Raw genomic sequence first — 11,859 nt, forward strand, 5'->3', positions numbered from 1 at the left:
CTGATCGACAATTTCTTTAACTGTTCATTAATGTAAATGTCTAATCAGCCAATCCCATGGCAGCAATCCAATGCATTAAGACATATAATACTGTTTCTTACGAGTCGACCTTGAATGCAACACTAAAGTTTCACTTTCGTTCCAAACAAAACTCGAAGCAGAGATCAATGGATAACTTCTTGACTACATTTTTAGAATTATAATCAAATACAGCACAATTTCAGTTTAAGAGGTTTGTGCTCACCTTTTCATGTGGGCCCACAGTAGTCAAGAAATCACCCGAGACGTCTGCCCGTCTGACCACTAATCCGGCTCGACCACCGCAGAAAGCAACACCTCTAGCGCTCTACAAGGTGCCCGCATCCTCCACCAAAGCTGTCGCGAAATCGATCAATGCAGAGCAGTGTCACAAACCACGGAGGCCCCAGAAAAGTGCAATCAAACGTTGAGTTTATTAACAGCCCGGAGAAAACATCAACATATGTCTTCTGACCAAAATACATGTTGTGGATACTTATAAAGCAGTGGGCTACACGCCCCCCCATGGCGTCAATGACAGATTAAAATAGGTTCCAGACATTAGTCACAGTTAATCGTACATCTCGTACATCTTTAATAGCTATAAACAGACATAGAACTTCTCTTTTCTACAACACCTTCCATACAAGGTAATAAACTTCAAGCCCTCTGGTCTCTGAGGCTAATTATTGACTCTGGTCATCTGTTGCCCAGTAGAGTAAAATATATTGAGACACCAAATGAGTTAAGGCCTCAGGCCTGACACATTCCTAGATTATATGTACTGTAAGCATGCATTGCAGTTATCCTTCTATGTTCTAGTTTCCCTCAGCATGGATCACCTGGACAGTCACACCAGTGAAGCTTAAGACCCTTAATGAACCGAACATCAACTCAAAATAAGCACAGATATGCAATGTGTATAAAATACTTCTAACCGTACTTGTAATAAAAGTTAACATAATGGAAGGATCCTCAAATGGACATCTTCAATAAACAACTGTAATGCAGTATCTGTAAGAAATATTATTAAATGGAATAATGCTGTAAAGAATGTTATTAATGCAGTTATAATGATGCAGATTATATGGCAGCAATAAAAGAATTTCTGTATCTCCACAGTATGGTCAAGACAACTTACTGAAGTTTAAACAAAGCATCAGAATATTGAAAAAGGTAATTAAGTGACTTCGAATGTGGCACAGGGGTTGGAACCAGTCAATACAGACCAGAATCCTTAAGGTTTCTAGGACTTTGTTAATTCTATGCCACAGAAAATGAAGGCAAAAGGGTGCCCAACCTAGTACTAACAAAATGTTACGAATGAAACAACTGCTGAGTATATATTTAAATTGCGTAAATATACTCCTATATAGACAGCTACATAGGTGCCTTTCTAGGTCCCAGAAAGGCAGATTTGTCTCAAAATATTAGATGACATATATATTAGATCATGGTTATTGACTATTGTTATGTGTATCACTTTAATGTTGCAGCTGTGGGGTGATTTTGTTTTTGGATGGCTCGATCTTTTGCAAAAGAAGAAGTATATAAATATTGGAAGCAACTTGCATCCAAATTATAGAAGTGCAGAAGCAACAAATAGCACAACACAAGCATAATTAAATAAACTGCGTTAAAACTGTACGTCAGCCAATGCACTACATTCCTACTGGTCTAATTCATGCTCTCATCCAATGGTGCGTAATTCAGTCGAGGCCAGCCTTTTGGGTAAGTGCCACCACATGCCTCACTTCTTGACACGCCCCAGTATGCTACTGTTTACTCAGTAAACGCCAACACTTGAGGAACGCCCATTTCAAAAAAAAAAAAAAAAAAAGAACCTGAAAAAAAGCAAATGACAGCCACATAAAGAGCAGGTAAAGGCAATTTTTTATACCTGCTTGACAATGTGAACAGAGAAGCTGAATAAACTGGTTAATGTTGCTGCATTGGTTGTGAAGATTAGGTGATTTTCCAAACGCATGCAGGGACAAAGTTTATGTTTTTCCGTTTCAACTTCTTTTCGAGCGTTTGTATTCAATTCAGTTCGGCTTCACATACTAGCAGTTTCACAGTCGATTTGCCCTTTTTAGCTGAGCTACTGTTGTTTGAAAATTCCATTTGAAGTAGTTTCACAACTAACAGTTAGGTCATATATGATGTCATCATTGTTACCGATGGATTCGTTTGTAAGCAGCATTTTGTTTCTGTAACTGTTTGTGACTTCCGGGAATAGGTTTCGGCAAGAGTTACAGGAAATCAACCGCACCCACTCTCTCGCTCTCACACACACGCACAAAGTGAGAGCGTCCTGCCTGTCAGGGCCGGTGTTAATGTAGTGCTTAAAATAGCCTCTTGTTTATGTCAAAGCACATTCACTTTGCTTCTTGTTTAGTTGAACTTTTCAGCTAATTTAGACAAAGGTAACTTTATATAAATGTCGAAAAATGTAGAAGTCTGGGCATTTCAGTAGTTTCCTTTCATCCTTTCATTCTTCTTCCACCCTACTGCAAGCGTGACCCATATTCCTTTGCTGCCCCTTGCATGATTTTTGCTGTTCAGCCAGATAGGCAAATCTCAGGAAATGCTTGCTAAACTCCTGTGATTTAATTTTTCACATTTAAAAAGACAAGCTGATTGAAGGCTTTTTTTTAGTGCAAGCTGATAGTATTTGTGTGTGTGTGTGTGTGTGTGTGTGATATTTGGACTCAGATATGTGTGATAATTTTAAATGTTTAGACTTCTCTGTATTATATTCATATGTGGTAATCACTGCTTTATGGAGAAAGTAAAATGTATTGTATTCTAAATGTTGACAGCTTTGCAAAGGATCATTTTATCTCTGTAAATTTATAGGTATGGAAGCTATTAAAGAGACTGAAGATTCTCCCAGTGGGACAGAGCTGGAGGACTCATCCTGCATATCCATGGGTAGCGACAGATCCATGAAGAATCGTACAAATTTTACAAAAGAAAAAATGGACAGGTGTATTTCATTCTTTAAATTGTGCTTGCATTTATTGCATAAGTTATATTTAATTGTATACTCTGTGATGTGTTGGTGCAGCATTGGTGCAACCAATCTGTTGCTGTGAAGAGAGAGCAGAACATAAATGCTAAGTTTTACTGGTTAATCTGTATTCTGGCCCTTAGATTTGGTCAAGAGTAGGGCTGCAACCAACGATTTTTTTTTAATTGACTAATCTTCAAATTTTTCCTCAGTTAGTCGTTTAGTCAACAATTATTTCAATACCTCTCATCTCCGCTTCTTGTGGTCAAACCGCATGTTCCAGGCTCCAGCACCTCACCTGCTCAATTCTGCCAACCTGTCAATATCACCCTCTTGTTTTGTCCTGCAGCAAATTAGAATAATTACCCAGGAAACATATGAATATGAAAATAATCAAATGTATTTTTAACATTACTCAATAGGACCATAAAAATAAAAATGAAATAAATACGATTATTAAATAATGTAAATTAATGTGCTAGTAGTATTTAAACAAAAAAAAAATGTGCGAAAAAACCTTGTTCATTAGGTTAAAAAAAAAAGCTTCAAATGAAAATAAAAAAGTTTTATTTGTCATTCCAAAATAAAAGTTTAGAGATAATTCAGTTTATGAATTCACAGTTGGAGTGGACATGCTCTGAGTGTGGCTTATCTTTGAGATGAGGTTCCCAGCTGCTGATAATTATGCTGAAGGTGCTCTCTGTCATGACTTCACCCATTTGAGAGGTCCATAAGCATCTTTTCAGGACAAACTCATCTATACACCTGTGCTTAATACAAGTAAAACAGAAAAGACCATTACTAATTACAAATGTGGTTGTTTCTCTGTTGGTGTAGTGTTCAATGCAGATTAAATAGTTTAACTCATATCTATATCTATATATCTATATACGCCAGGTGAGTGGAGTGAGCAAAAACTGTAACTATGAAGACTGTCGAGAAGTCCAGTGACCAGATAACACTGGCGCGGCAGCGTCTGGTAAACTGATAGCGTGGTTAGCTGGCAAAGAGAAGTTGAGAGCGCTGGCCTTACAAGTCAACAGCTTAATTACCCACAGGTGAGAGCAATGAGCAGGAACACGGTGGCTCCTCCCAGAGGTGGAACTGCTGGCTCTGTGGACAAACACTGGCATTCACCCAGACCATGACAGAATTTGTTTCCCCTGCATCAGAAGCGTGCACTGGGCTGTCCAAATGACAGACAAACAGTATCCCACATTTTTAGTTCACAAACACTTCTTACAATCACTTACTCCTGAAATTTTGGAAGTTTTATCCTTTTTATACAGTAAAGTTACAGGACAATACAAATGATTATCAGGCAAAATGCTTTGAAGTAATCTCGTCCAATAACACATGAGGACAACAAGTGTATTTTCTGTTAATGTCACTACACTGATCTTAAAAACCGTTTGGTTTTTGATCTTAAAACATCACTCCTTCCAAATACAGTTGATTGGAATGGAGGCAGCGTCAACTGGATCCACCCTCTCTGCCCAGCGCGTGCTCCCAGTGCAGGAGAAACAAATTCTTTAGGATTTAACTGCCTTGGCACAACACCAGCGTTTTAAATGCTCCTGCAGTAGTGCTGTCACGGAAGAAAGCTCCACTTTGAACAGTCTACATTCAACTTGGTTTTCTGTGAAATGCTTTCACATTTTTTGAAATCACCATTTGCATTCTCTTTTGTCCTTCTGTTTATGGTACGTTCTTCTTTGTTAGTACTGAGTGCAATCTTGGCACACGATATAGGCGATACTCCCCCCGTTGCTTCCTGTAGTGAATTGTGGTACCAAAAACACATTTACGTAGTATTAGTAGATGACGGATTGAAAATAAAATTCTTCGTTGACAAATTTTTATAGACGACATCATTGATTATGTTCGTTATCGTTGCAGCCCTAGTCACAAGCTCCACGTAGTGACTGAAACAATGAGGTTGTGAATACAAGCAGCAGAAATTAGTTTCCTTCCAAGGGTGGCTGGGCTCTTCCTTAGAGATGGTGTTTGTAGCCTGGCCTTTTGAAAGGGACTCAGAGTATAGCTGCTGCTTCTCCACATCGAAAGGAGCCAGTTGAGGTCATTCAGGCATTTGACAAATATGCCTCCTGGACACCTCCCAGGTGCTCTCAGCTGGTTTGGGAACAATTCAGTGTCTCCCAAGATGAGCTGGAGGAGGAGGCTGGGGTGAGGGAAGTCTGGAATCGATGATTTGAATCTGTGTCAGTCTTGTAACTGTAAAAGATATTCAATAGAACCTTAATGGAGATTTCCCCCCTATTCATGTCATGGTAATTATTTAGTTATAGATAATAACCAATGTATTTGTGCAGAATGTTGGTTCCATGTGAAATACACTAGTGGTACAGGAGATTCTTTAAGTTTTGCCACTAGGAAGTCAAACTTTCCACTTAATGATACCTCATAACTAAAAACTCTTAAGATGACAGAGCAGTTTATAGTTGGTGTCTATTTTCTGTGCTAATAATTGAAAATTCAGCATCACAATAACAATTACTTGGTTTTATTGAGCTGAAATTTTTTTTATAACTTTATCAATATTCATTTAAAGGGACGGGCATGATTTTCCAGAGACAAAGGAGCTGGATGGAGATGTCATATTTAAGGTCTGCTGAAAAAAAATCTATATTCCCTTAATAACAGCTTTTGAAAAAAAAGTATTTTTAAGATCACGCCTCTCATAGATATGCTGGGATATGCTTTTGTGTAAAAAAACAATAACAATAATAATCATAATCATAATAATCATATATATAACAAAAAAAGTGGATTAAAAAAAGTTTTTCTATTGCAGCTGGTGGAAACCCATGGCATGGAGATTTTTATGAGTGAAATTGGAAGGTATAAAAAGATGCTCTTTCCACACCTGTCACGCTATTCTACTGAAAGGGAAAAGCCAGATGAAGACAATCCGTCTACTGAAAATACAAAGCAAGACACGAGTGCCAGTGAAGGGGTTTTGAGGATTACATTACACGTCTTAAATGAAATTGGCCAAAAGGAGCTTGCTAACAAACTGGAGAAACGTAAGGACAAAATGTGCAAATAGTACAGAATTAGTTTTATAGTTTGTTTTTGTGATCTCTTATTGAAAAAATATATCTTTGATGTTTTTTAATAAGCTGTTTGCATTCTTTTTTTTTTCTCTTTACAACCAGATATTTATGGCGAGCTTGATGTCTGCCAGCGCAAACTCAGACAAAAACTGAAAAGGTTTGAATACATTTATGAGGGAATAGTACGGCATAGGGACCAGACTCTTCTCAACAAGGTGTACACTGAGCTCTACATCACAGAAGGACTCAGTGAAACTGTTAACAATGAACATGAGGTCAGGCAGATTGAGGCAGCATCGAGGAGATCAATGACAAAAGATAAGCAAATCAAATGCGAAGACATATTTAATTCTCTTTGTGGATCCCATAGATTCATCAGAACTGTGCTCACTACAGGCATTGCTGGTATTGGAAAAACTATCTCTGTGCAGAAGTTTAATCTTGAATGGGCAGAAGGAAGAGTTAACCAGGATATTCAGCTCCTTATTAATTTACCATTTCGGGAGCTGAATCTGATGAAGGAGAGAAGATGCACTCTAACAGAACTTCTTCACAATTTTCTCACAGAGGCAAAAGAGTCAGGAATTTCAGATTTTAGCAAATATAAGCTTGTGCTGATATTTGATGGGCTGGATGAGTGCCGGCTTCCTCTTGACTTCAACAACAATGAGCCTCGTTCTTGTGTCTCAGAGCAAGTTCCAGTAGATGTGCTTCTCACAAATCTGTTCAAGGGGAACCTGCTGCCCTCTGCGCACATCTGGATTACCACCAGACCCGCAGCTGCACGTCGCATTCCAGTTAACTGTGTTGATCGCGTGACAGAGATACGAGGATTTAATGATCCACAAAAGGAAGAATACTTCAGGAAAAAAATCTCTGATCAAAACATGGCCAGCAGAGTCATTTCACATGTTCAGTCAACCAGGAGCCTTCATATCATGTGCCATATTCCAGTCTTCAGCTGGATATCTGCCACTGTCCTGCAGAAGATTTTAGAAGAAAAAAGCCACGAGAGTAGAGGAGAAATGCCCAACACACTGACAAAAATGTACACACATTTTCTTGTGCACAACTCACTGATCAAATGTCAGAAGTATTCACTCAGTGGAGAGGTTTGCGAAACCCAATCACAGGTCAAAATGAATGAAGAGAATATCTTGAAGCTTGGAAAACTAGCCTTTGAGCAGCTACTGAAGGGAAACATAATCTTCTATGAGAATGAAATCAGCGAGTACGAAATAAATGTCAGCGACACTGCAGTATATTCAGGAGTATTCACAGAGATCTCAAAGAATGATTTTGGAATTCATCTAAAGAGATCATATTGCTTTGTGCACCTCAGCATTCAGGAGTATTTTGCTGCAGTGTATGTTTTCCACACCTTCATTTGCTCTAACCTAAACTTGTTGGAACCAGAAGGATCCCTCACTGTCCGAGAGGCTTCTACTGAAGTAACTGGCCTTCTCCAAAGTGCAGTGGATAAGGCCTTGCAAAGTGAGAATGGTCAGCTTGATCTTTTTCTTCGCTTCCTTCTTGGCCTCTCACAGGAATCAGATCAGTTGAAGAGTATTCTTGCCACCATGAGGAGTACTTTACCAAGTAATGAGGAAGTTATTGAGTACATCAAGGAGAAAATCAGTCAAACTCTTTCCCCAGAAAGATGCATCAATCTCTTCCACTGCCTCAGTGAGCTTAATGACCAGTCTCTTGTAGAGGAGATCCAGAAGTGTCTGAGTTCTGGTAGTTTGTCAGAGATCACACTTTCACCTTCACTTTGGTCTGCTCTGGTTTTTGTGTTGCTGACATCCAAGGATGAGTTGAATGAGTTTGATCTGAGAAAATATTCCAGATCTGAGGAGGGTCTCCAGCGGCTGTTACCGGTGATTAAGGAATCCAAAATAGCTTTGTGAGTAAATTACAACAATACTCTGTAATGTTCATATGACATACAATATTATTTTTAAATGTGACAATTATTATGATGCTAAAAACACAGCTGAAACAAACACACCAGATCAAATTCACTCTCTTCTTCATAGCTAAATAATTAAAAAAATAACACTGTATGTTACTTACTGTAAATTAAGCTTAATATGCTTTACTCAGATTGACAATATGTGGAATCACAGACATTGGCCCTGACTTAATATTTATTTAACAATTTTTTAATACAGTGCTTTAACTTGGCATCATCTACTATTTTATATTGTACAGCAGCCTCTTAATATACTAGCATGTGGTTATTTTTTCTGTTTTTTAAGGCTTAAAGAATGCAACCTTACTGAGAAAGGCTGTGAGATGCTTTCCAAAGTTCTATTTAGTTCGTGTCTAAAAGAGCTGGACTTGAGTGATAATGACCTGCAAGACAAAGGAGTGAAACTTCTCCTTGATGGACTGGGAAATACTGCATGCCAGCTGGAAAAACTTAGGTTTGTGAAAATATCCTGGTGCAGGATATTTATGCCACACAAATAGCTAAAAGAAACTAACTCTATATGCTTTAAATTTCAGTTTGGCATTCTGTGGAATCACTGACTCGGGCTGTGACTCTTTGGCTAAAGCTCTGACCTCCAGCCTCAAACACTTGAAGGAGCTGGACTTGAGTTACAATCATCCTGGGGAGTTGGGAATGAAGCACCTCTCCTCCATAGAGAACGACCCTGATCACCTCACTATCAGGTATAGTTGAGTTAAATTACACTTACAGTTAAATAAAAGTTTTTTTTTCATGTACTCGAGATTAGCAGAAAATAACATCTTTGATTTTACCTAGGATAAGTGACAGTGGGGAGTGTTACTTAAAATCAGCTCTGAAGAAATGTGAGACTTTTTGTTATTATTTTTAAACAAACATACCAGTGACATTTCAAGTTTTAATACTGGATGGGGGCACAAAAAACAAAACTGAAATCTTTTTTTTCAGATGCACAAGAGCTGACTGTGAACATGAATACAGCACATTCAGAACTATCTTTTTCTGAAGACAAGAAGAAAATGAAACGATTGGAAGAAAGTCAGAAATACCCTGACAACCCAGAGAGATTTGAAGACTGGGGACAAGTGCTTTGTAATGAGGGTCTCCGTGATCGGTGCTACTGGGAAATAGAGTGGTCTGGGGAATGGATGGGTATAGGAGTTGCATATAAAGGAATCAGCAGGAAAGGTAAAGGGAATGAACCAGTCCTTGGCTACAATGATCAGTCCTGGAGTCTACGCTACTGCAAAGGCAAATACACCGTCTGGCACAATAAGAATGATGATGCACCCATATCTGTTCCCTATTTCAACTCCAAGAGGGTTGGAGTGTTCTTAGACTGGACAGCTGGCACGCTGACCTTCTATGCAGTGTCTTCACAGACCATGATTCACCTGCACACTTTCCACACTGAATTCACTGAGCCATTGTATCCAGGCTTCAGACTGGGAGAGCCACGTGCTACATTAATTTTACGCCAGCCAGAATATCTTTAAATGGTGATAGCCCCTGCAGACAACAGTTTGTAGAGTACAGTTTTACAGTATTGACAATTATGTGAACGCTGTAAAACAAATGAAGGGATTTCAGAAGACCTTGTATGTGATTTTCATGCTGTGGCTGTTCAATGTATATACTGTACATCTCAAACATTTAAGTGATTTCAACAAGTTTTTTTTGTCGTTTTTTTAATCAAGTTCTAGTTTTGTAGCAAGTGGATATCAAAGCTGTGAAAAGCTGTCTGTCTTTAACCCTGAATTGAATCAGCAGAAGAGGACGGAAGAATGTATTTTTTCCTATAACTAACAATTTCAAGGAAATTGGTAATAAATTACATATTTTAAATCTTAATATCTATTTTCTGTAATGAGTTTTTTTTATGTTAAAGTGTTTGTATTATGTTTTTTATGCTTTTGTGATGAGGGATGGGATATGGATCAATAGGTGACAGTATTGAGAAAATATACTAGAAGCTTGTGAAATCAAGCTGTAATAAATAATCATCAGAACGATCCCATTGCAAACCAAAAGTGTGGGCATTGGATTTATTTTCACATTTTAAAAATACAGATAAGCGTACTAGGTTCACATGCACCATCTGCCTGGGCTCTTTCTTTGTGGAGTTTGCATGCTATCAGAATGTTTCCATGTCCAGTCCAAAGACATGCAGTTAGTGGGCTTGGCTTAATTGGTTATCTGAATGGGCGTGATTGCAAGTGGATATCAGCGTGGGAAAAAAAAACCCACACAGCAACTCACTCATATTACCAATGATTAATTGGAAAAATATATTTTGTCCTCAGTCATAAAATGTTTTGTGGTACTGGTTCTTCCCATGGGTCAAATGTAATGTTAACTTCAGTTACGTTATATTGATCAGCCACAACAGTAAAACCACTGACAGATTTTAAATTAAATGTGTCCCTTGCACTCAAAGAACTGTTCAGGAACAATTAAAAGATTACAGCAAAGAACCAAAGGCCCTGACTCAACCTCCTTCCTATTCCAATCTGAGTATCAGTGGGATGACAGTGAACATGCCTGATCCATGGAAGTCCCACTCAGCAACCCACAGGACCAAAGGAACCAGTACCCCAGTGCCTAATGCTACACAGTGATCGGCAGGTGATTTTCATGCTGTGGCTGTTCAATGTATGTACTGTACATCTCAAACATTTAAACTACAGTTACGGTGCTTATGGGGAACAAACATATATTTATACATAAGAATTAAGAAACAGCATATCGTATTTTTTTTCCTTTTTTATATCACGAGGATAGAAAAAATGTCCAGCGCAAAGTTTATGGATATGTGGAGGTTAAAAGCAAACAAAAAGTATGATTGGCTAAAACTGGTTGATGCATATCAAACAGTTGAAATGAAAAAAAAAACTTTTTTAAATTTTTGTGCAAAGCTAGGTGAACCTTGTGCTATATTGACATAATGATAAAATAATATTAAAATATGGAAACACAAACTCTAGTCTATTTTTTTAATCGAATTATACTAAAATCTGAAAAAAAGAAGGAAAATAAAAAATATATCTCTATTTTCTGTTGCCTACATTGCAGAGGGTGACTTTGCTTCTAAACAGGAAAATGAGTGGGAAAGGTTAAAGTGTGTGTAACCCAAAGGACCAGACAGGACGCAGAAACTCGTGTTGGGCTTTTGTTTATTTGTTCGTAATGTCATTGTTTGCTTTAGCACTTTTCGGTGCTCACTGCTCCAGAAACTGTCTTCCTCTCCAGCCTGGCCGCCACTGAAACGGAAGGGATGATTATATGATGCTTGCTATGCTCCGAAAACAAGCCTTCCCAGTCGCCACAGCCTGAACACTCTGTTTGACTCCTCCCTTGCAACCGAGCCACCAACCACACACCGCCACACACCCCCAGCAGGAAATCAGCCACAGCCATCTGAACCCCCATCCTATGGACCCTGGAGGGCCAGAAACCACTATATGATCCGGCCATTAGAGAGCACATACCGAAAGGACTGAAATGAATTTAATTTGACTTTAAAACCATGCTGAGTGTTCGTCATGTGAGCCATGATGACATGAGGTGGTGACTGTGTTTGATATGAAGCTGAATCCAGTGTATGTAGTGAACTTTGTGCTGATGAGTAGTTTAGTGATCAGAGTCCATGTAGTTTCCAGGATCAGACTGAATGCAGTGCAGTGCTGGAAGCTGCTGCTGACTGTGTGAATGTGTGTCTGTGCTGCTTGTTGCTGCTGTCAAACTTCAGATGAGCAGGTAGTGAAGCCCGTGGTGAG

At 38.7% G+C, this 11,859-nt stretch overlaps 1 protein-coding gene across 2 annotated transcripts; it reads left to right on the forward strand.

The window, feature by feature from the left end:
* The first annotated feature begins 1,818 nt into the window (after positions 1-1,818).
* LOC102310771 (NLR family CARD domain-containing protein 3) lies at positions 1,819-11,853 on the forward strand. 2 transcript variants are annotated; one of them, XR_006053753.1, is made up of 10 exons: positions 1,819-1,898; positions 2,878-3,007; positions 5,604-5,658; positions 5,847-6,078; positions 6,211-8,014; positions 8,370-8,537; positions 8,620-8,787; positions 8,882-8,928; positions 9,032-9,686; positions 9,738-11,853. XR_006053753.1 is itself a non-coding variant. In XM_005952587.3 (9 exons), exons 2-9 carry the CDS (start codon positions 2,880-2,882, stop codon positions 9,577-9,579), a joined length of 3,150 nt encoding a protein of 1,049 aa, XP_005952649.1. In that variant the 5' UTR covers positions 1,819-1,898; positions 2,878-2,879; the 3' UTR covers positions 9,580-11,853. The 2 variants fall into 2 exon arrangements, 1 of the variants encoding a protein (XP_005952649.1); XM_005952587.3 differs by having other exon boundaries at positions 9,032-11,853.
* Positions 11,854-11,859: the final 6 nt, after the last annotated feature.

This window comes from Haplochromis burtoni, unplaced genomic scaffold, assembly GCF_018398535.1.
Source record: "Haplochromis burtoni strain Fernald_Lab_line unplaced genomic scaffold, NCSU_Asbu1 Contig_1861, whole genome shotgun sequence".
Classification (NCBI taxonomy): domain Eukaryota; kingdom Metazoa; phylum Chordata; class Actinopteri; order Cichliformes; family Cichlidae; genus Haplochromis; species Haplochromis burtoni.

What these genes read in the sequence shown, in the direction of transcription:
- LOC102310771 (XM_005952587.3), top strand. Translation starts at nt 2,880, where the DNA reads ATGGAAGCTATTAAAGAGACTGAAGATTCTCCCAGTGGGACAGAGCTG. An exon ending in TGCTAACAAACTGGAGAAAC is followed by an intron (nt 6,079 to 6,210) that starts GTAAGGACAAAA and finishes CTTTACAACCAG; the next exon opens with ATATTTATGGCGAGCTTGAT. An exon ending in CCTGATCACCTCACTATCAG is followed by an intron (nt 8,788 to 8,881) that starts GTATAGTTGAGT and finishes GATTTTACCTAG; the next exon opens with GATAAGTGACAGTGGGGAGT.